General features: G+C 38.8%; 1 protein-coding gene across 4 annotated transcripts in view; it reads left to right on the top strand.

Annotated features, from left to right (window-relative positions):
- Positions 1-25,107, top strand: part of LOC148658457 (nectin-3-like protein) — a 118,295-nt gene that overhangs the window by 75,895 nt on the left and 17,293 nt on the right. For 2 of the 4 annotated variants that reach the window (XM_088639663.1, XM_088639665.1), the window contains exon 6: positions 2,088-9,620. The exons of 1 other annotated variant lie outside the window; for it this stretch is intronic. In XM_088639663.1, coding sequence (XP_088495789.1) covers positions 2,088-2,686 — 599 coding nt within the window. In that variant the 3' untranslated portion in view covers positions 2,687-9,620. Of the gene's footprint in view, positions 1-2,087; positions 9,621-25,107 lie in introns of those variants that run through there. One more of the 4 variants, XR_015940074.1, reaches the window with a different exon arrangement.

Below are 25,107 nucleotides of genomic sequence, written 5' to 3'. Positions count from 1 at the left end.
CAAAATACATCTGGTACAATATGTCCTGATCATAAATTAAAAACTTACTCTTAGTGACTTACCTTAAGCTTTAACCCTGACTTAGACTTTCAGTCTTCAGCACTTAGACTGTAACTGCTGACATGACCTGTCTAAAATTGATGCCAGTATACAGTATGTCAAATTAATTCCAGTTCCCTTACTGCTCTCAGGGTACTATAAGAGGAGGACACTGGACTTGTCTTCTCAGTTAATAAGATGTGCGAGATGTGATCCGATACCATTTAAGATTATTAATAATCTCCATACTGTATGTCTAAAACCCAAATAACTAAAATGGTTTTATTCAAACTGTCATACCATACATGTAATGAAGTCACAGTCTCCCTGATCATGTTCAAGATCGCTGGAATCTGGTTATCTCCTCAGACTACTTTGCTTGCAGTACCTCCAGGAGACCTGGAGCATTTCAGAATTACACTGGGGCCAATATCCTTTGGCATTTTTACAATAAGTATGATTTACATTAACTACATTGTCCATGAGGATCCCCAGGAGTAGTTCACGTATATGATTTTTGTGCATTATTTCCCATTTCTTCTGAGTAGGTGGGAGTTGGCGTTTATTCTTGTGTGTTCTGTTTGATATAATAATATAGATTATCCTGTACTGTTTTTCTCTTAGAACTAATACACAGTATTAAGAAAATATCTTATTAACCAGTATGATGAAAAAGCTTTGATGAAAAGCATAGAACATAACACCCTTCACACAGGGATGCCCCTCTGACATTTACTGCAGTGACTGCACACTGGCTTGCCATGAAATTTACTGCAGTTGTGTGTATTGATCCCATTTTAGATGTCTAGCATTACAAATATTACCAGAATGGCTTGAGTAACATTAGTGTACAGTTTTGTAATACTAACCACTACCTTTCTGTTGTATTAATAGTGTCACAATGTTGGAAAAGGATGCTGTACATACAGTACGACAGTAACATAGTATGTTGTCTGGAATAGTTGGGGAATTATCAGGTTTTAGTGATTGACAGCTGTGAGAGTTGTAGTTGGTATACATAAGGACAGTCACTGTATTGAGAGAGAATAAACACTCCCAACCTGTACTTAAAAGTATTTCCAGATGTTCGATAAATGCTCTTAATAGTTTCTCTTAATTTCCAGCAATCTTAATAAAAGGCAAGCAATACAAACGCAGCACTTGCCCTGCTGTTTAATGTTGAGCGATGCCATGGCGGTAACGAATGGACCTTGGGAAATAAACAGACTGTCTAGGCAGGGTAAAGCACAATTGTGGGCCAGAAGGATGCATGCCCCTTCCTTCTCAGTGCCTGTCCTCCTGTAGCTAGCATGTGGCTCCACCCTGCATTCCATCACCTTGTGTGTGAACTCTTCTTTCCACCCTAGACCCTAATTGTAGCTGCTAATTCAGATCACCATTTCTCACAACACTCCTCTGGCTAGTGAGGCAAAGGACATGGAAACACAGTGTGTGTTTTTATGCAGAAGCTTCCTGTTTTTTATCTTTGTCTTTGAAGAAAACAAAATATAAATTTCTATTTTTTTTTTAAAAAAGGAAATATTCTCATGTCCATTTATAGAATATTTCTGGAATGTCAATGCTGTTTTTATTTAATCACGGTGAAACAAAAGGGAGATTTTCAAAGCTTTCAGAGTAAATTGCTCTTGAATTTTTGGGAAGTAATTGAAAAAGTTTAGTTGGAGTAATTGTAGTAAGGCGACGATGTAGTCACAGTAGAGTAATGCTAAATGAGTATTTTGCCTGACTAAGCAATTGAGGGGGGGGGGGGAATTTGTTTAGAATCATAAAATAACAAGGAGAAACTACACTGGAGCCAAAACCTTTAAAGTAATCTTATAATTGATAAATAAGAGCACAAATAAATAGAGCCTGCTGGATTTACATTCAAACCTAGAACTGGTGTCTCTAGTTAGAGTAGTAATGGGAAATGTGCTCATGTGATTGTCACGCATAAGTCCTGTACTGATGCAGCTGGCATTGACATTCTGTGCTTTTTCCTGTCTGTCTGTCCACCCCTCCTCCCCACCCCCTTCTCCCCTCATTAGAGCCTCCTCCTACTACCACCACACCACCTACAACCCCTCCGCCGCTCCCCACTGCTGCAGCCACAATCTTAGTCGCCACCAAAAGGGTACAGTTCACCTCGCCCACTCTGGAGTCCCTGCCCGAGGGCAACTTGGGTACCATTATCGGAGGCGCAGTGGGCGGCGCCCTGTTCCTCATCCTGCTGATTGTGCTGGTGGGGGTGTGCTACATGAGGAAGCGGCGGACCTTCCGCGGGGACTATTACACCAAGCAGTACATCGGCCCGTCCGACATGCAGAAGGAGTCCCAGCTGGACGTCCTGCAGCCCCACGAACTGGAGATGTACAACGAGCCCAGCAAGGGGGACATCAAGCCCAAGTCAAACGACAGCATCTACCCCGAATTCTCAAAAGAAATGAAAAATGATGAGTGGGGCCACGTGGACAATATGAACAACAGGTGCACAGAGAGAGATGCTGTGCCAGTGAGTTACTATGGGGATTCAAGAGGGCCCTCCGGCAACACATACCTCCCAGATGACTATTATGAAGGGAATGACAGTGACTATGTGTCACACTTGGACGGTTCGGTGATTTCACGAAGGGAGTGGTATGTGTAAGGTAGAAGAAGGAAAACAGACACTCCAAACGACGGGTTTCCTCTTGCGGAAACCTTTAGGGTTGTCAGTTTCAGTACAGCAACGTACACGTCTTTCCTTGTAAAAGAGTAGATTGTGTAGGTGAATTAATTTTGCGACTTCGCAAAGAAGAATAGCAATTCTTTTCAGCTTTATGTTGGAATAATGCAAAGAAAGTTTAACGCTTAATGAATCTGACGTCCATTTGAAGCTGTGTATGTGTGATGCCTAAAACTGAGGTGATGCGCTGTATGTGTACGCTCTGATGACCCAAGTTATGTGCCTGTTATTTCAAGTCCACATTTATTAATATGTGGTACTTTCTGTGGAAAGTTTGCTTTAATTTCAATGATTGTATGTGTTATATAGGATCATCTTATTACTGTAATTCAGATGCAATAGGGAATATTTCTTCTTTTCATAGGAAGATCTGACAGGCGGTAAATATCTGAAGAAATTAGTAGACCACTGATAAGATACTGTCTATTAGTGAAGCACTGTGCATGTTGTTAATTGGGGTAGGAATAACCATTACATTTTTACAAATGCTAAAGAAGCAAACCTGCTGTCTTTTTTCTTTTTTTTTCTTTTTCTGTTGTATGTGCATCTGATCTTTTACAGATTTACCTCTGACTTCCATGGAGCGGTTTCTTCTGGTATTGCATTAACCTTAAACATTAATGTTTTTCTACGCTATATGTCAGAAGAACTCAAGAATTATTGTGTGCCAAAATAATTAACTTTGTAGTTTCTTCTTGAGTCATTTAGTATTGACATGGTTATCAAAGTCATTATATGTTCGTTGCTCTTGACAGTAGGGAAAAAATACAAATATGCACAGATTTGTCTAATTTCCTGCAAATTTAGATTTTTTTTTTATTGTTTATCAGCTCTGTCTGGAGTGACTGGTCTCGAATATCGTTTTCCGCCTTTATCCTCTCGATGAGCTCTGTTCTCCCCCTCGTTTTTACAGTTCTAATTTATTGCCGACGTCGAGCACGGCTTTGCATGTCTTTGAGCCAAAGGAACCATTGTGGGGGACGTCAAATCGTTGTTGACATCTTGGAAACGCAATAAGAAATTAAATTTATCTAAAGGCACGGGTTATTACAGTGATTTCAGCACCCGATTAATCTGTGTGTTGAGGCTATTAACTGTAGTGCTTGCAATTTATTGCATTATTGAAGGAATGTTTTGAGAAAAATGCTTTCTCTAATCTGTTGCAGTACAGCAAGTAAGGGATTCACTAGACTCCGGGTGTCTTGTGTTGCTTGTGGGTGGGGTGTTTGTTGATTTTTTTTACACTCATTACTCTTTAATCTGTGTTTGTAGATGTTTATGTATCCTCGAATAGATTTGTTTACAATTCAAACACATTTTTTCTACAACCCTTCTGAAAGGCCAGCTATGCCTCAAGTTTTGTTCGATTTACAATCTGTGGCAAAGGATGATTGTATTTCTCAATGGCATTTCTTTGACTGTGGAGTTCTCTTTTCAAGAACAGAACATCCTTCTTTTATGTTTAACAACTGGAAAAAGTATGTTATTCTGATTTTCTTTCCTTGCTTAGTGAGAATAGATGGTCATGCATTTCAATGGCAACTGTCAATTAAACAGTAAGTGAATAGCAGCCCTGACATTAAAAGGTATTCTTACAAATAACCTGAACAGCACCTTAGCAGTAACAACAATTTCTTTCATCTTGACTTTGACAGTTTTGGATTTTTCCCTGTTTTGAAACCATTCAATGCAATTAAGACATGATACAGTAAGCTGCAAATCTACTGTTTCCCTAAAAGTTCAACAGTCCCCCCATTTTTGTCTTGAAAGGGTCTAAAGTCATGTTGGATGGATGGCTGTCACAACCCCTTGTGAAAATTAGATGATCATGACAGATTTATATCTTATCTTATGTCTGTATATCTTCATAGCTGATGCCGGGTTCTTCTCTGTGTTCTCGCTCTTCATTGTTTGTTTTAATTGGTCTTCATCATCTCTTTTTTTTTAAAGGCTCACACTGTCCACTCTGGCTGTGTAGTGCCTAAACATTAATATCATACTGGACTTTCTCCTTTTGTAAGCTGTTGGTCATATCCAGTGGCTAGATGTTAAACCATGTTAATAAAATTAGTTTGCCATACATTTTTATAAATGGACATGTATGTGATTACTGACATTGATCTTTTTGCCCTCTTTTCATTCATCTGTGTATCAAACATAGAAAAAGAAGTATTCTACTAATATTGTGGGACACCTTTACATTAATTTAAAAGACAGATGTCTTTTCTTGAATGCCAAAAGTCAAGCATCTTGAGATTGAAATGTTGAGAGTGTATAAAAGGCTGTTCTCTGGTTAATGGGCTGTGGTTTTTGTCTAGTCTGAAAGTCAGTATCTGTTATTTCTGTGCAAAATGCATTTATCTGCTTCGGTAGTGTTAGTTTACCACAGGGAACAAATCTTTAAATCCACTGGAAGTCAGCACAGGATGTGGAGTTCCCTTTATTCAAGTCTTGTGACACTTTGCACATTCTGCCTTACAGTGTATGGTATTTCACTTAGCAGCTCATAGCAGTGTTCCCCAGTAGATGGCTAATTTTACAAATAACCGGTGGTATGTTGACATTTTGAGCCAACAGATATGCTTACAAAGGAAAATAAATGGTAAACACCTGTTAATTTCAAGATTAAACTTATATTTTCCTTTGTCTTCAATCTGTACGATATACTGTAGTAGCAGTTTATGATGGAAATAGATGTCTGATGGTGTGATTCATTTAACATGATGTTCATTCTTTTCTCATTGAATCTTAAATTTATCATGTTAATTTTGTAGTTTGGGGTAAAAGACTCATATCCGATAAAAAAATACCATTTTAAATACCCCTGTTAGAAATGCACAATTTAAACATTGTTAGCTTATATTGATGTGTCCAAAGAAAACTAGCCATGTTATGGAAAGAGGTCTGTGAAGTCTTTGAATAGCCCGAGGAAGTAGATGAATAATAAAAACCTCATCTTGGAGTTAATGTTGTTCAGCACCTTTCGTTCTGGGTGGTAACTATCAAAATAAAACATGGTAGCAAACTAGAAAACAATGGGTTATGAATTTCTGCATATGATTTATGAATTTATAAAATCTCTCCTTATTTTTGCAGTTCATGAAGTGAAATACACACCCTCCTTTGTTTTGTTTTAAATTGCGAAAGTTTTCACAATGAACGCCTTAGCAGTCAGATAACTTAAGCGATCATGGTGGACCCATTTTGCAGTAAATCACAATGCACTCTGCCTTAGTTTTAAATGTTATGTTCTTTTTAAATGCCTTTTGATGTTCTCCATTTTTGAGCCACTCCATCATTGTTCGATTAAACTTCTTCATTGTCACTTCAGTAGCCATGAAACTTACAGTGGGTACAGAAAGTTACCACCCCCTTTCAAAATGTTCGCCTTTTGTTGCCCTAAAGCCAAAAAAGATGACAAATAAAATGACAAATAAAATCTAACTTTGTCCAGTTTTATTTACAAACCGTACCTTGCAAAAAGAAAGTACCAAAAATTTTTTGGGAAAAAAAGTAGAATAACTGGGTTGGATAAGAGAACACCCTGAGTTAATACTTGGTGAAAGCAGCTTTTGCTTGAATTACAGCATGGCTGTTTGGATATATCTCTATCAACTTTGCACACCTAGAGGGAGGAATATTTGCCATTTCCTCTTTACAGAATTGTTCAAGCTCAGTCAAACTACATGGTGATCGTTGATGGACTGCCCGCTTCAAGTCATTCCAAAGATTTTTGATGGGATTTAAGTCGGGGCTCTGACTAGGCCACTCAAGCACATTCACCTTCTAGTCCTTCAGCCACTGTATGGTTGCTTTGGCGGTGTGCTTTGGGTATTGTCATGTTGAATGGTGAACCATCTTCCCATTTTCAATTTGCTAGGTGAGGACTGCAGGTTTTCTTCAAGTATTTGCCTGTATTTTGTACCACCCATCTTCCCTTCCATCCTGACAAGTGCCCTAGTCCCAACTGAAGAGAAATCCCCACAACAGGATGTTGCCCCACTGTGCTTTACTGTAGGAGTTGTGTTTTTTGGATGGTAAGATGTATTGGGTTTTCTCCAGACGTACTGTTTTGCATTCCAGCCAAAGAGTTAGATTTTGGTCTCATCCGACCACAGCACCTTTTGCCACTTGACCACAGAATCTTTAGCAAAACATAAATTAGACTTGATGTGGCTTTTTTTAAGGAGTGGCTTTTTTCTTGCCACCCTCCCATACAGGCCAGATTTGTGGAGCGCTTGTGCTATTGTTGTCACATGCACACAATGCCCAGTCTTTGCCATAAAGGACTGTAGCTCATTCAGAGTTGCCATTGGTCTCTTGGTAGCCTTTCTGATCAGTCTCCTCCTTGCTCTGTCATCCAGTTTGGAGGGGCGGCCTGAAGGCCTAGGCAAGATCTGGGTGGTGCCCATACGCCTTCCACTTCTTAATGATGGTCTTGACTGTGCTCCATGGGATACTTAAAGCCTTTGAAATCTTTTTATACCCATCTCCTGACTTCTTTTGAAAGCACCTCTCTGCCCGTAGTGGATTCTTGGCTTTGAAATGCACTTCCAAGCAGTGGAATCCTTTAGAAACAAAATCAGATTAGGAACTAATCAAAATCACCACAATTGATCACAGGTGGGAGCCAATTAGTTTGTTGTGTGATCTATAAGGTGATTGGTTATACCTGAGCAGGTTTACAAATGCAATTGTAAGGGGGGTGTTCACTTATCCAAATAAGGTATTTTACTGTTGTAATTAATTACAGAATGTTTTGGATTTTTATTTTCCCTTGGCTAATGTTGGGTTGCTGTATGTAAATAAAAATGGGACAAGCCTAATTTAATTTTTTATTTTCAGAGTGTTATTCAACGAAAGGTAAACATTTTAAAAGGGGGTGGTGACTTTCTATACCCACTGTACTGTATACAGTATATGCAAAATCCTGAGTCAGAACACATTACAGAGCATGCAAGATGAAGGCTCATGATATTGAAGGCTATCAGTCTTCTAGTTTTATTTCATTATGAGCTCTGCTTGACATTTTTAACCCCATGATTCAGTTGAGAATTGCTGACGTTTTGTTTTACATTTCTGACTTGAAAGAAGCTTTAGATTCATTTGGATAAATGAACAGTCGGATAAAACATTGAGAACTCAGGTGAACCAAAACAAGTGCAATTTGAGGCTGAAATGTAAGAAGTCCTTTCTTCAGAAACTTTAAAAAGAGGTTTAGCCACATAAGCAGGCTTAAAACAAATTCTTTGACTTTGGAGTTGAGGGCCCTGCAAGATCTGTCATTACTCTAGAGCTGCTGTGCACCTGAAGTGTTACTTCTCACCTTGAAGCTCTTACTGTATGTCTGCGTTTCTTCCTCCCCTTCCCTATGCGGTGAAATCAGTGTTTCCTTTCATGGTTGTTAGCAGTTTTACTCTCCAGTCATCTGTGGCATAATTCTGTAGTTCCTGGAAGAGCTGAATTACCTACCATAGGAGGTGCCTAGTAGCACAGATGCGTGTGAAGGAGACTGGTGGGTATGCCCCTTGCCCATTTCTAAATCGTGTTACACTGGGCTGTTGATGATACCTTTTAAAACTCCAGAATATTAATGAACTGCAAACCTTTCAACTGTCCAATGCAATCTGAGAACCAGTGTATTGTGAGCTGAGTTATAGTTTACTTTTTTGCCATATTGTTTGGTAAGGTCTTGATCTTAGGAGCTTTAGAGCACTGCAGAATGTTTTTAGTGTGTCCACTGGAGTGGAAAACGTTTAAGCTTTTGTTTTAGTTTCTTCTCTTCTCCTTTTTGTTGTTTGCACATGTACCTGTGTGTACACCTCTGCGTGTACATAGATGTGCTGATGGACTGCTGGAAGCCAAATTGGCACATTCCTTGGTTTTATGAGACCGGGGCATGAGCGGATTAAGGACTGAGGCGTGACCTTCTTTCATTTCCTCACTGATCTAGTTTCACCTGACACTGGGGCTCTGTATGCTGCACAGTCTGCAGCCACTTGTGGGAGTGAGTTCACAGTGTAAGGCCTGGCTGTATTAGAGATATACCTGAATCATGCAAATTGACTGCAATGAGGAAGCATTTACTGCCTTTGTGAAACTGCTCTCTGTTTTTAGAAATATCACTAATGTACCAATAGTCTATAGCCGCTCCTAGTTTCCTGAAAAATCTGTGTCACATCTTTTGGGTGGGGGTTTGTTTTACTTGTGGCCCACTTTATTCAAAACTATTATGCAGTATGGTTCAGTCCTGGAATTATAAAGAAAGGTTTGAGGTAAACCCCAAGTGTCAGATGGATTTAAACAGCAGAGGTGAAAGATGCCACTTGACTTCATTTATTTCAAATGCAATCACTGTCCTTACAATATAGTAGGGACATTTCGGTGGTTTTATTAAGGGACAATGTCTGTCTTACGTTTGATCATTTTTCTCTTAAACTGTAATACGATATTATAAGTCTTCTCTAACAAATGACATTTGTAACCTGAAAGTTACAATACAACCTCAAAGTGTAAAGCTCTCACCGAGAGACAATGGAAAGTAACGGCTTGCAAGAGCTGAAGGAAAACATGAATATGTGTATATACATGCTGGCTGAGGTTTTTTTTGTATGTTTGCTTTCATCCTTGATTTTGCTTTTATGTACAAATCCTTTTGCGAAAGCCAAAATAGCCACACTGATGTTATCAAAAGGGTGTTGTCTAGTTCTACAGAGTTTATTAGGTAAATTGTTTGCTTGTTTTGTACATACGATCTATGTAAATGATTGATTTACTGGGTAATATGATCTGACACGATCTGAAATGAGTTTTGATACATTTTGTTTGAATAAAGCACCATTTTCTGTGTCTCTTTTCCTATAGGCTCAGTGTTGTAATTTTCTGTACTCAATTCTGCATGTGGAGGAGACTCATATAAGCACACAGGGGAGACCTCTCTTAATTGGGCTTCAAGAGCAAGATTGCTTGAGTCTCTCCACTGAACCCCCCTCCCTTCAATTTAGTGACTAAAATAAGCATCCAAATGTCAACCCCAGTAGAGAAGTATTTTTTCTTCTGGCAGCTTTGGGCTGTCTGGGTTGCAGGAGCACATGGTGTAGGAGTGACTGATTACAAGACCATTCCCCCTTGTGAGCAGAGATCTATACAAGCCAATTGGATAGAACTTAGAAGGACGCAAGTCAGCTACATGGGTGACTTTTGAAGCCTCTTGAAAGTATTTTTAATGAACAAAGTAACTGGGTTTTACTCTATTATATATTTTTCATTTCCCAGAGGACAGAATTGGATATTTGTTTTAACAGGAGAGACAAGGGCACTTGAGTGTTATAAGAACCAAAGGTTTTAAATAGAATTTGAATTCTAATTCAGTTTCATTCCATTCCTGTAGTACTTTTTAAATTTAGATCAAGTTTCTTCTAAAGAATAAATAGAATATCTTCACAATGCATCATCCCCCATACATAGCAGCACCTAAGAGGTTTGCTCCGTGCTGCAGGATGCAGATGCCGGCACCTGAGATTTCAGAAAAAGTGTCCCTAAAGTCTCGAATAAAGAGGTTGGGATCGTTTAACAGCTTATCCGAGCTCTTCTGGTGCTCCTGCTTTAAAGAGTCATTGAAAACCTGCAGTCACACCAGCTTCCAGGAGCCAGATTGGACAGCCCTGTTCTACAGTATTGTCAGTCTCTACAGTTCTGGAGCTTTTCAATGAGTAAAGGCACTTCATTAGGCTTGGTTTCTTTTGTATGAAGTGTAAGTGCTACCTGGACATTATAAATCCCTGCGATCTTGACAGAGATTCTGGATAGATGGTATGGGCTCTGGTACAGACATAGCACTACCTGTAATAACTTGACACTAATCACCACGAAAGAGGCAGCATACTGTATATCACTGTAAATTATGTGCAGAGAACAAACTAAAAACTGGGACCAGTACAGTGTTGTTTTCTGTGATGATATCTGCACCAGGTAAAGGCCTATACGAAACCACAAGACAAGAATGTTTTGTGTTTAAAGAGAAGGGAGATTGATCATTTTTAGAACAAGGGTTTATAGCACAGGGGAGTACAGAAACTGATCATGTAGAAAAAGAGGGTTGGATGAAGAGATGCACAGCCTAGATATACTGTAACAGTAACCACATCCTGACAAGGAGCATTGAGCTCAAATGTAGTATTAAGAGTATGATATATGAAGTATGTAGTAAGGCAGAGGAGTCAGTTTTGGCATCACTATGAAAAATGTTCAACAAGTGGAGGAATCTAACCTTCAGAACCTTTGGAACGTTCTAAGTGGGTCAAAATCATATCAAACCAAAACCCAATCTGTTTTACTTTACATTAAAGCTATGGAACCAGCAGGGTTAATCTTGTATGGTGTATGACTGTATGGTGATATTTCTTATGCACCATAAAATTAAGGGTTTTGAAAGGGTGGATCTTATTTGTAACCCTTTCTTGATTTATTTGAACAACCTAAAGAATCTATCAGAAAAGCTGATGACAAGATATACTGTATGTAAATATCCAAAAATCCTTTTTCTTCAAAAAAGGTTACGAGTCACATTAGAATCCACTGGTATCCAAGATGTATTGTCAGGTATTATTTTTCTACACACCTGCAGCCATCCATGTGCCAGAGACAGAGACCGTCCTTTGTTTTTGTGCAAGAAAATGAAACAGGATTTACTTGGCGTTATTAAAAATTGTATCAAGATGGCAATATCAGGTGATGGGGCTTTTACAACACTGTACTTTGAGATTAATAAAATCTTTAAAACCAGATGTTCGTATTATTTATGAAGCTTTGTATTTGAAATAGAGTTTATTCTATTTTTGTTTTCTAAAAATCATTAAAAAATTGTCAAACATTTCCAGGTATTCAAGGAACAGACATTATCTGTAGTGCTTGCTGCATGTCAAATCGTGCTCTGCATCATTCTCAGGTGGCCCTTAGAGGATTCTTTGTGATAATATTGATTCAACTGAAGGTTTTCAAGGACAGATTGCTGAAAGGGTATAGAGGATGCAAGGAAAAGTAGAAGATATTAAAACGTTTTATAAATCACCTTTAATTCAGGACAGGGTGTGAAGTTGTCGGTTTAAAGATTCTATTTAACCTCAAAGACTTTTTAGCATTGTGACTTTATTACTACACTTATTAAGACACTTTATCAGAAGAACACATGAAGGATGCGTGCCACTCATTTTCTAAAAACAGAAAACTTTTCCTTCTTTCCAAAATCTTGCACATTAGTCTTTTAAGACTGTGAATATGTAAGTATGCAGATCTGAAACCAGCTTTATTGAAAGGTTTATCTTTAATTCCATTATGTTTTTAATCTAGCAGCATTACAAAAAATGGGAACCATCTTTGCTGGAAAGTTTCAGACTGTTTGTAAAGCTTTGAAAGACATAAGGTTAAGCACAGTAGTTGCTGCCTTGCAGCGGTGGGGCCCTGGGTTCAGTCCTGGACCTGTGGTGTTATCCGCATGGAGTTTGTATGTTCTCCCTGTGCTCACATGGGTTTCCTCCCACAGTCCATATTGGTACAGTAGGTTAATTTTCTTTCTGAGAGTGAGTGCGTATGTGTCTATACCGTCTCTCTGTATCCCTAAATAGGAAGAAGTAGTTACAAGATAGATGGATGAAAGAAATAAATGCATTTTCAGTTGCACTGAGGATTTTCGAGAGAATTTCAGCCTACCCCTGTCTTAGTCTTAGATGTCTCTGGCCAGCTAAGACATTTATGGACCCCAGCCATTCTGCCTTACAGTCTGCTCATTACTTCTCATCACTAGTGGCAAATCTTGATTTCCACTGAGCTCCCCCAGGCATGTTTGACACCTGCTTCCTCCTGTCCTGTTGAGTTCTTGGCACTCTGTATCCTAGACCATTGCCAAAATCCGTTTTCAGGCACCTTTCAGGAAGCTGATTATTTTCCTCTCTATGATTCCCCCTGCCACTGGAGTCAATAAGCCGATCGCTCTGTCGTGTTAAAACACCACTGCCAGACATGAAACCCAGTCTCAGTCCCCATGGCAACAGCCTCATCATTGATCTGTAACAATGACATGTCCTCTGACAAGCAATCCAATACCTTGAATTCCTACTCCAAGAGGGATGCTTTCAAGAAAGCTGTGTGCGTCTTCACAATTGCTGTTTTACTAGGTGAAATGTTTTGCAGTTTTTTAAAAAATCACTTCAGCTGACATTACATTTCAGGTTTTTGGTAACAAAAGTTGTAATCATTTTTAGTTCTTGTGTGTATTTTCATTGTTAATATAATTTAATTATATATATATAACATTGTGAGTAGGTGGCACAGTGGTTCCCATTGCTAGGGCCCTGGGGTCATTTCTGGACCTGGAGTGCCATCTGCGTGGAGTTAGTGTATTCTCTTTGTGTTTGGTTGTGTTTCCTCCAGGCACTCTGGTTTCCTTCCAAAGCCCAAAGACATATAACACTAGTAGGTTAATTGGTTCTGGATTGAGTGTGTGTGCCCTGCAATGGACTGGTGTTCCCATCTGGGCTGAATCCCTACTTGCACCCGATAAAGGCTGGGACAGGTTCCGGCTCTCTCTCTTACCCTGTATTGGACAGAGAATATTGTACATGGTTAAAATGGATGGGTAAAATTTTGAGTACAGTGTTGCCCCTTTGATGTCTCTTATGGCCCACTATCTTTGAAACAATGAGGTGTGATGATAAAATGTCCTCTTTATTGTATCCTGTTACATCCCCTGTGTTGACATAATGATATTTAATGAATGATGCTGAATGCACAAGAGCCTCCTGTTTTTAAACTCTTGCAATTGCACGTAGCAAGAAATATCAGTCATTTGCAAATATTTTGCTTTGGGGAAAAAACTGTTTCGCAAAACATGTGTTCTGAGCCCTGCAAATCAGGCAGGGCTGCCTCTAAAGCTTAGATCACCATTGAAATTCATTCCAGGAGGACCAGAGCAGAGGCCAAAATTCTACAGTGATGTGCAATAGAATTACTGCTCTATGTGGAGTACTGAGGACCAGATCCATTCGTATATTGATACTGTACCTTGCTCAATATTTATTTTGTATGTTGTAAGAATATATACTATATATAGTTAGTGTATGTGGGATGGAATTGAAATTAGAACTTTCTCTTTCAAGGGGAGAGCAGAATCCGTTCCCTTCAAGTTCTTTCTTCCAGGCCTAGTAAAAGAATACCTGACTGACTGCACAACAGTGTATTTGAGTTGATTTTGTCAAAGAGTGTCTCAGTATACAAGGTGCAGTGCGTCTCGCGAGGATGTGTAGCTCTTTGGTTTCTCTGTCTGTGGGTGATCTGCCTGTGAGAGCTGAATGAGTTTTGGAAGGTAAGATGACAAAGTTTAACTTTCTCTTTTAAAAAGAAAATCTTCAAAGTTTAAGTTTCCAAGCTCTTTGCTGACTTTCTTGAAAAACCATCTTTTCCTTTATTCCCTCCTGCTTCACCGTTTAACTATCCAAATATGTTATACTGTAATTCTTTGGTTCAGAACAAAGTTAACAAAGATCCAGGTCCCTTTAAACTCTGGCTTTCCGTACACAATATCACTTTTCAGCAAATGATTTTTTTTCCTTTTCTTTGTCTGCATATGTTGAGTTTTACCTGTTTATCTACTGAGACCACTAAGATCCAAAAAAAAATTCCATTGTCTGTTATGGAGTAAACTGAAGGATGCCCTTCTTGGTCTGTTGGAAAACTAAATCATCAAATGTCCAATAGAATGACTTCTTGTCAACACTTTAGGAAAGCTGGGACCTTCTTTTCTAATCCTTCCTTTCCTCAATATAGTTGACGTGCCACTCAGTTTCAAGTAAGCCAAACAACAGGGAACTAATCCGTCTTGTTGTGGTATTCTTGGGTTTGTGAGTTCGTACTGTAGGTAAATCACCAGGCGTGTTATAGGTAAAACGAGCTCTATTTCTCTGCTGCTTCTTGGCTTCTTGTCGGCCTTGGCTTTTAACAGCCTATTAACCAGCTTTGTCACCTCAGAATGAGGACTGAAAAAAAGTTGAATCTGTCAACATACTGGTTTCTCTGCATGTATTATGTTTCTCAAGTTCTGTTTTGGCATCCTGGGTTTGAGTCTTGTGAGTTTTCAGCCCCAGCACAGCCAATCTACTCCACTTCAGTTAAAGTAGTTCAGTTTATCTCCCTGGTTTAGAAATAGCTTAAAAACTCTTTATTGTTCCTTTCCCTCTGTTATTAGAGGACATTAGGCATTTTATGTGCTGTTTCTCCACTGTGTAGCATGTGGAGTGATGTCTGCCTAATAAATCGGCTATTGCAGTATTATGACCCGACTCAGCACTTAAGTGTTTGGATTCCCTTATTCTGATATGCTGTCACCTCTGAGAGCCTCCACTATTTTGTTCTCATTCATTTTACTGGGTAGCAAGCTGTAAGTTTATAATGACGATTCAGAGACCCATTTGTACAACTCCACAAAGTAATTTGCTAACAGCGATGTTCCTCCAAAGTGGAGTCCAGATCTCTAAGCGCTGCTCTGCTCTGCTGAGTGGTGGTATTCCAAGCTTGAAGCGCTAGAGGCCAAAGGTTGAATTTTCACATGACTCCCTGGAATAACATTTCCTCCACTGCAGGGGAGTCACTTCACTTTGGGTCACTCAGGCAGACTGACGCACCCATGCAGAAACTACATTTAACTCAATACTGGATCTGAGAGAACTGAAACCCAAGAGGGAGCAGAGTTACAAGCGTAGTATGTAGCACTGGCAAGGAAATGCAAAACCTCAAATTGTACCTTACAGCTTTTTATTTTTAGCACTGCATGTAAAGTATGTCAACCACTATCACTTTGTCTAACTGGATCCTTAATTGTCCGATCTTTTGTCTCCTTTTAAAGCTGAAAGACGCAAACAAAAAGATGCTATCACATCAACAAGCTCCTGCAGTGTAAAAGCTGGTTTCACTTTACAGTTCATCTAGTCACTTCTTCACAACAGGCTGCTCCTTTTTCATGACAGAGTAATGTGGGGCAGCACTGTAACTCAGCTTTGTATTTGTACCTGATATTTAATACCAGGATCAGAAGCCCAAAGATAATCTAGTTTCTAGAATACTAACAATGTTCTCTACAGTGCTTGCATCAAAAGCAATTGTAAAACAAAGTTTTGGAGAACCTGCCCAGGGCTGGTTCTTCTCTGAAATTCATTAGTATGAAACAGGTTCAATCAGAAGCTACTGTACACCCCTAAACCTTTACACTGTGGAGGATGGAGGAGAGGATTTAGAAATCAGATGAGTTACTGTAGATAATGGTGGCACAGGAGCATACTCTAGCGCTGCTTCAGCTCTTGGGTCCTGGGTTCCAGTCCGGCCTGGGGTGCCTTCTGTGTGCAGTTTGCATGTTTTCATGCTCCCTGAGTTGAATGGCTTCTGTAGATTATTCTGTGTGACTATACCCTGTAACAGACTGGCATCTTGTCCTGGGTGTATCCTGTCTCATGCCCATTGTGTCCTGAGCTAGACTCTGGCTCACAGTGACCCTGTATTAGAAACTTAGTAGAAGTTAGTAGGTTAGTAGAAACTGATGTTTTAGATAAGGGAGTGCTGAGGATTGGTCATTTTTTCCCCCAACCAAAAACATTTTTACTAACACTAGATCACCCTCCAAATGTATTCATACCCCTGAAGAACTGGAAAAGATATTTTACCATATCCAGGTATACACTAATTTCGCATTACACATTACTCAAAAACTAAAGGCTTTTGTGATTTTATGATCTGTCAAAAACAGATAAATATTTCAAAATAAGTCATGATCAAATTTATTCACACCCTAACAAAGTATTTAGTGAAACTTTGTTTGCATGAAGGAGGCATGTAGAACCTCTGATTTCCTGTTTGGCCATAATTGTAAGCAGCTTTTTCACCTTAACCCATAAATATTCTACCAGAGCAGAACTCTCCAAACCTGGTCTTGGAGAGCCCCAATCCAGTTAGTTTTATAGGTCACTGAAAAAGAGCAGTTGGATCTATACTGTTAATACTGGTTTAGGCCACTAGAGGGTATCTTAAGGAATCTCTAAAGACAGTGCTAAAAAGTCTTGTCTTTTACATTTGCACACAGTTATGAGAGGAATCAACTCCATCTGATTTTATTCCTCTATAAAAAGGTTCAACACTCAGGATTAAATGGTAATTTCATGGAGAGAATGCAGAGAACGTTAAAAATTCAGTCTAATTTTCTGTGATCTCTATTATTGATTGGCAACACCTGTAAAGAGGATTATACAGTACCTTAAGTATTACAAGTAAGTTATTATTCGGGTCTTTGAAAGCCAAAAACATCCTGAGATTTAAGTCAAATTTTTGTTTAATATTAAAATTTGGGTTGGCATGGTGGCACAGTGGTTAGCATCGCTGCATCTCAGCGATGGGTTCAGTTCTGGACTTGTGGTGCTGTGTATGATCTCCTTGTGTTCACATGGGTTTCCTCTGGTTCCCATCCTGGAAGGTTAATTCGCTTCTTGATGAAGTGTGTTTGTGCCCTGTGATGGACTGGTGTCCTGTCCAGGGTGTATCTCGTCTTGTGCCCGTTTCTTCCTGAGATAAGCTACAGCTCTCCCGCGCCCCTTAAATACATAACCTCCTGAAGTGGGGCTCTCCAAAACATGATTACCAATCAAGAGCACTAATCTTTATGTTCTCTTAGCCAATTGTCATTGACATTTGTCATTAGTCAATTAGTCATTCAGTTTAATGCTATTTTAAATAAAAAGCAAGCTAATGATGCAATACCTATGAAGTTTACTATAACTTTTCTATTCTATTGTAAAATATGTTTATGATTAACTGTGAACTTCTTCATTGTATTCTGGTTAACTTTGGAATCTTTTTGCCTGTCAGTTCCATCAAAGACACCAAAAGCAGAGGATGTAAAAAAAAGTCACAAAACTTTATGTTCTTCTCAAAATATATGACATTCTTCTCAACATGAGCTTCCCTTTTCTGTGATAATCACACCACTGGTGAGACTTTCCAAAAACTCAGTCATTGTTTTATCCAGTCTCATGTTATGGTTCCATTTGACTTGGGAGCTGCTGTTTGGTAAATCTGTAGCTATTCATTTTGTTGCCATGGAGTTTGGCCACCGACCACAAATTCAAGTGGTAAGCCTCAGATGGTAATTTTGGAGACATTGTAAACTGAGGTTTTTGAAGATTCTCAGTTGTTTCCCCTGGGTATCAGTTTACCTTCCAATATACTTTTCTGACCAGACATTAGGATAAAACCTTCATCTTGGTACAGAAGGATCCACCACATTGATGATAGATGCCACAATCAAAACTGCTGTGTCTTCTGGATTTCTGAAAGCTGCTAGAGTTTTTGAGGTTGATAATATTTTACCTTTAAATCTTTGAACGGTCCTTTGCCTCTCCCCATGACTACATGGTGCTGAGTACTTTGAATTTCTTCTTGACTCAGCTTCTTCTTGACTCAGCATCCCTAAACAAACTAGTTACACGCATGAAACCCACCACATCTATTTTAGATCCCATTCCCACCACTTTATTCCAGTCCTGTTTCTCTTCTCTCTGTCCCATTGTCCTCAATATAATACATGAATCCTTGAGCACCGGCATTGTACCAACGGTCCTCAAAACTGCTGCTATTACTCCCGTGCCAAAGAAGCCTAACATGGCTCTCGACAATCTTAACAACATTCGCCCCCTCTCCAACTTACCCTTTCTCTCTAAAATTCTAGAACGTTCTGTCACACTTCAGTTACATAACCACCTCATGACAAACAACCTTTTCGAACCCCTCCAATCTGGCTTCCGTCAACTTCACAGCACAGAAACTGCCCTAGTCAAAGTCACCAACGATCTCCTAATAGCTTCTGATTCTGGTTCTCTTTCCATACTCATCCTTCTTGATCTCAGTGCTGCCTTTGACACTGTTGACCATAACATCTTACTTTCTCGTCTCGAGACTGTGTTTGGAGTCTCTGACACTGCCCTCAAATGGTTTAAGTCTTACCTCACTGATCGCTGTCACTTTGTCTCTCTCAATGGGTACAGGTCTGAAATTGGTCTTGTCAAGTCTGGTGTCCCCCAGGGCTCAATACTGGGCCCCTTGCTCTTCAACATTTACATGTTCCAACTTGGTCAGCTTTTTAGATCACATGGCCTCAGCTTTCATTTTTACGCTGACGATACTCAAATATACATCCATACCAAACCCGACACTGATGTGGCTGTCTCTATTCTATCTAATTGCATCTCTGACATAAAAATTTGGATGACTCAAAACTTCCTTCATCTTAACTGTGACAAGACTGAAGTCATGCTTATTGGTACCCCCCATCAACTTCGTAAAGCCAGTCCTGTAACCCTGTCTGTAGATGGCTCTGTACTTGAGCTTCAATCAAATCTTGGGGTTATATTCGATTCTGGCTTAACATTCGACCCACATGTACAGCATACTGTCAAAACATATTTTTTTCACCTTAGAAATATCGCAAGACTACGCCCTATGCTATCATTAACTGTGGCTGAAAAGCTGATCAACATATTTGTATTCTCTCGAATTGACTACTGCAATGCTCTACTCCCTGGGGTATCTAAATCTACTCTGAACAAGTTGCAGTATGTCCAAAATTCAGCAGCCAGAATCCTGACCAGGTCTAGTGCAAGTGTTCACATTACTCCTATCCTGGAGTCCTTGCACTGGCTTCCGGTCAAATTCCGCGTAGACTTTAAAAACCTCATGCTCACCTATAAGGCTTTACATGGCTTGGCACCTCAATACCTGTCTGAACTTTTATCGCCCTACTCCCCACCTCGCAACCTCCGCTCTTCAAATTCTGCCCTCCTTACTGTCCCCCAAGCCCGTCTACATTGTATGGGCGACAGGGCCTTCTCCTGCTATGCCCCCAAGCTCTGGAACTCTTTGCCCAAGGATATTAGAGAGTCACCTTCTCTAAACTCCTTCAAATCTAGACTCAAAACCTTCTTCTTCAGAAAAGCCTTTACTTAACTGGTTCCATTCTTCACCCCTCTGCTCTTCTTAATACCACCTTCCACGGTCTCCTCTATTGTTATTGTTGTATTTTTGTAATTATAATTGTGTCCTATCTTGTGAAATCTTCTTAATTATTGTTGTAGTCTTCTTATTTATTGTTATTGTCATCCTGTAAAGCGCTTTGAGAAGCCACCTTTAAAGGCGCTATATAAAATAAAGTTTATTATTATTATTATTATTATTATTTGTATTCAGCCTCATGTAATAACCTGTGACTATTAGAAATTCAATAGAGAAATTAACATTAAATTTAAACACTGACTATTCTGATATATATCATTTTTACATTAATGCTTTTGATGTATTCAGTAGTACTTTTCAAACATTTTTATCACAGATTAATTAATCAAATTGAGAAACAGTTAACATTTTTCAGATCTAATGCTGCTTTTGTTATCTAACCTCACAATTAGACCTCATTAAGGAAATGGTTGGAAGAAAATGAAATATTTGCTTAAACCCTAAGAAACTAGGAAGATAAAGAGAACATTTTCCATAGAAAACATTTTCAACCACAAATATTGCAAACAAACCCAATTCTTTGAACATCCATTTTATAGCTGCTTCTTCCAATTGAGTATAAAAGGGAGCTGGAACCTATTGAGGCAAGCAATATGCACAAGGCAGGATACACCCTGGATGGGATACCAGTCCATCACAGTACATACACAAACAAGCATAAACTCTCAGCAGGGCCAATTTTCCTAGAAGCCAATTAACCTGCCAGTATGTTTTTGAACTGTGGGGGGAAACCTACATGGATGAAGATGCAAACTCCAGAAAAATAGCACCCCAGGTCTGGAATTGAACCCAGGGCCTCGGTGCTGCGCGACAGCAATGCTAGCCACTGTGCCTTCTTTGAAAACCTAGAAGCAAAAAACATAATTGTGTACAGAAGAGGAGCGTGTCAGTGAATGAGAACATGGACACAAAGGGGACTTTGTCTTCTTCATCGCTTATGAGTGTGGGAGGAATAACAATGAAAGATCTTGATTTAAACTTTCTATTATTACCTCAGTTGAGCCCATCATCTTTGTACAGATTATTTTAGCCTATACGTCAGTGCAACATATTACAGTTATTGTGGTGTGCAGGACCCTAATTTTATTTTTTGGGAGGCAACTCCACCCAGTGTTTTAAACAATCAATCCACAGAGACTGAGCCTCTGTCACACAATGAGGTACCAAGATCAAATTATGTGTACTTATGAAACACATAATGTAAGCATGGATTTCACTTGTATGAAACTGAAAACTTAAAAGTCCAAAAGGGTGGGAAAACGAAACAACACAGAATTCACTGACTTCAGTGGATGCCACCAGAACACTTAACACTTTGTTTTCACTGTGGTCAGTACAGTACAACTATTATTTATACAAAAATATGTGGAGGAGTTACTGCAACTTTTATCCTATTAACAACAAATATATCAATAAATATATATATATATTGACATTTTCTACTGTATTTCCAAATCTTAGAAATCCTTTATTGATGAGTCAAAATTGTGTGACATTGGAAACAATAAAGCTATAATTGTAAAATATTATTTGAATATAAACTAATTGTTAGAATCCCACGTAAAAGCTTTCGGGCATTCAGAGCTCAAAAGAAAATGATTGGCAGGCTGCTCACCAGAGATACAGTAGCGGCTCAAAACTCCCATTGTTCACCTTTGTTCAAGCAAAACAAAGAATTTAATTTCAATCCAGTAAAAGTGCTTTAGTGTTCTGTGCAAATTTGAGACTATTCAGACTGCGACTGAAAAGAGTTTTTCTTCTTTGCAAAAACAAGAAACAAATACAGAGAAATATGTGAATCATGTGGGCTGAAATACCACATTGGTTTCTCAACTCTACTGGGCCAGGTCACTGGTCAGGTTACCTGCCCTGATTTTTCAGACTTGTGTGATAGAGTGCCAATGTTTAACCACCTAATTAACCTGTCAAGTACCTTAGAGGATATTATCTTTGATGGAGGCACCTTTCTTTTTTGTTCATTGTTTAGTGATCCATGAGTGGATCAGAGGCAATATAATAGAGTGACCAGTCTTAAAGGCTTCAATCCTTAAAGGCACTAACAAAATCATTTTGTCAGTTTTTCTTCAAAATGCACAATGAAACATGCACCAGAGGACACAAGTGGAAGTTACATTTTAGAACTGCGAACAGGTGGCACTTCCTTACCCACAGGGTTGTTTGTTGGAACTAGTTTCCAAGCCATGTAGTTGAAGCCAGTACCATGGTTTCTTCAAGAATTCAAGAAATGGCTGGATGAGATCCTTGGTCATTTAACTACTGATTACCCAACTGGCTAGATACTAAAAGCCAAATGGTCTCCTCTTATTTGTAACCTTTCTTATGTTCTTGAACAATTTTCATCATTCCATGATTACACATAGTAACTCCTGATTTATTTGAACAAACCAAGAATTTCATTTTAAAAAAAGCAACATATAATAAGCTACTGATTTAAGACTGACCTGTAAAATAATAGTTATTAGGACGGACAGGTCCTGGTCTGAGAGTATAGAAACAGTCAGAGGAACTGTGTGAAGGAGAGAAAAATATCTGAGGAGATTAATTTGAATCCTTTTTATTTCTACCTTTAAAAGCAAGTGAGTGTCCAGATGGTACGAGTTTCTGTGGTACTGCAGTTCTCCCTTTGCTGTGGTCAGACATGGACCTGTGCTACTGTCAAACACCATCTGGTCAGCTATTGTACTACTGTGGCTGAGAGCTTCTTAAAATTCAGATTGTTTTGTACTTCTTGGTTCTTCATCTCCCTCTAAGGACTTCTTCAAGGACAACCTACAGTAGATAGCGCTCCTGAATTTAAATGCATTATCTGGCCTTGCCACTGGAGATATAAATGCTGTTGTTCTCAGTGTCAATTTACCACAGTGTAGGAGATAAAATGAAGATTTTACTTCAAAGGTGCAAAATGACTGCTGAGAACACTCAGGTCATTCAGAGATAGGACATGGTTTTAAAACTGCAAAAGATATTATCCTGCTAATTAAGTGGTAAAATTAATATTCTCACTTCCTGCAAGACAGCCTTAACACTGCTACCTCCCAAATATAAAAAGCTGATTTTAGGACTTTGATTGGTAGGGTTTGTGCACTTCAGAATGAAATATTATAGAGGAGTTGTTTTTTAAAAAGCAGCATATGAGCAGCATTGGTGTGATTAAAAACTACCTTCTTTGAGATGCACACATGTAATTTTGTCTTTCCTCTCAGGACTATGCATAATTTATCTTATGTTAATTTATTGTTCATTTAAAAGTAGTTGGTGTGAAAAGTGTGAAGACTATGGTCTATGGCCGCATTCTGCATTTATAAGAGCCTGCAGTAGCACCTCACACTACATTCACTACATTAGATGTGTTAATTGGTTTGTGATGCCTACATCACGAATTGCCTTTTTTAGAATAGCTAGAGTTTGTGAAAGGGACATGATCATTTGTAGACGTTGCTGTAGGATTAAGCTAGGAATGCCAGAAAGTCCTCCAGCTTGCCCTGTCCAGAGTTTGAGAGCTCTGTACTATTAGAAGTTTTTCTTAAATTTTGTGAGCCCTGCTTCATGTGTTCAGGTGTTGTACATGCTGAGATTGAAGCAGATGACAGTAGTATCAGCTGCAGTGAAATTTTACAAGTTTTTCACACCCACCTGAGAAAGTTCCCATGAGCGTCTACTGTACAGTATGTGTACATTAGCAAGTACTGTACCTAGCACAGTAACACTGAACAAGTGACATTTTTTTTAGAGTTTATAGGGGATATATACAGTAGGACTTAGAGTTTATAGGATTTATAGGGCTGAAGAGTTAAATTTGAAATAGAAAGCTTTTGTACTTCAAATGTTGCTATTAAATAGTTATTCTAAGTGCTTATGGAATGTTCCTATCAAGAATTAGTGTTAAAGGAATATACTGTACTGTATATTGTATATTGAGTGGAAATGAAAACTTTTTCTATTGTACAAAACATGTGTTTAAAAAATAGATAATCATTTCAGAATTGTATACAACAGAATGAATGTTTTCAATATAATTCTTTTGCTCCCTTGTATTCCAAACCTTCTCTGAAATCTTGTCTATAAATACGGTATATATAATTTGACCATTGGATCAGAACCCAGAGCTTGCTGGGGGGAAGGAAGGGGGTGTTCCTCCCAACGTTTTACTTCTTGAATTCCACTCTTAGTGTAAATATTTCCCTTTCCCAGACACCGATGTCTGTATGAGTACAATGCGTGAAATTTAAATAATATTGATATCAAATATTTATTTTTGATTGATGCTATGCAAACAACACCAAAAAATAATAATACGACATTTAAGGTTTTTATTCTTCTTCTTGGGAGAGTTTAGTTAGAGGTTTGTAAGATATCTGTCATACATTTGGGCTAGAAAGTGTAATCTCTGGACGTCTCTGGACTCTGCTGTGCTGGTAAAACGATAAAATAAATATATCAAATTGAAAGCTTGTTTTATATTTTATTGATTTTCCGATTAAATTTAACACTCATAGCCCATATACACTATATTATTTTAGAGGGCAGTTTTTAGTACAGGATTTATTTGAGTCGAAGAGCTCGTGAATGCCACTTTTCTGAACTTTCAAGTGATGTAATAAACAACTAGCAACATGCAAGCAGAGTCCTCGTTTTTTCTCAAGGACAGCACTTTAAAGATTGATGTTGTGTTGTGTGGTGCCGCTGCCTGCACTCCCCCACACCTCACTATAACACCACTCCCCGTCTCCCTTGTGTGGACTGGAGCCTTTACATCACTGCTGAACAGAGCAGACACGTACGTCTGTGTTCTTTGAACAGAAATAAAAGAAACCAAAGTGTTGCTAAGCTTAATAAGCAGGAGAAAAAAAAGCTTAAAGGACAGCAGCATGAAGCCCTAATTACAGGGCATTAGCTCTGACTCTGCTGTTTTCATGCTGTGCCGGTCAGGAGTTAAGGCCCTAATCAACCTACCGTGCTAAGTGGAATGAGAATAAATGGACTCTCTTTAACAGCTAAAGGTTCTCTGGGTTTTTATTGGGAGCGTATTTTGATTTGGGTTCATGGTACATAAACCAATGCCTTTTATGAAAGGGCTTACGCCTTACCTTGGAGGAGAAGCTCTGTAAAGCATTATCAATTAAACATAATGGCTTCATCGCCTGTGCCTGCTTAACTTTTTCTTTTTTGTTGTTAATAGAAAAGCTTGATGTAAGAGTCTGCTTAATTCATGGGAACAAACA

The sequence above is a fragment of the Lepisosteus platostomus genome, chromosome 7 (genome assembly GCF_059453375.1).
Source record: "Lepisosteus platostomus isolate fLepPlt1 chromosome 7, fLepPlt1.hap1, whole genome shotgun sequence".
Taxonomy (NCBI): domain Eukaryota; kingdom Metazoa; phylum Chordata; class Actinopteri; order Semionotiformes; family Lepisosteidae; genus Lepisosteus; species Lepisosteus platostomus.
The sequence above is the reverse complement of the archived record's forward strand: the minus strand, read 5'-3'. Positions and strand labels throughout refer to the sequence as shown.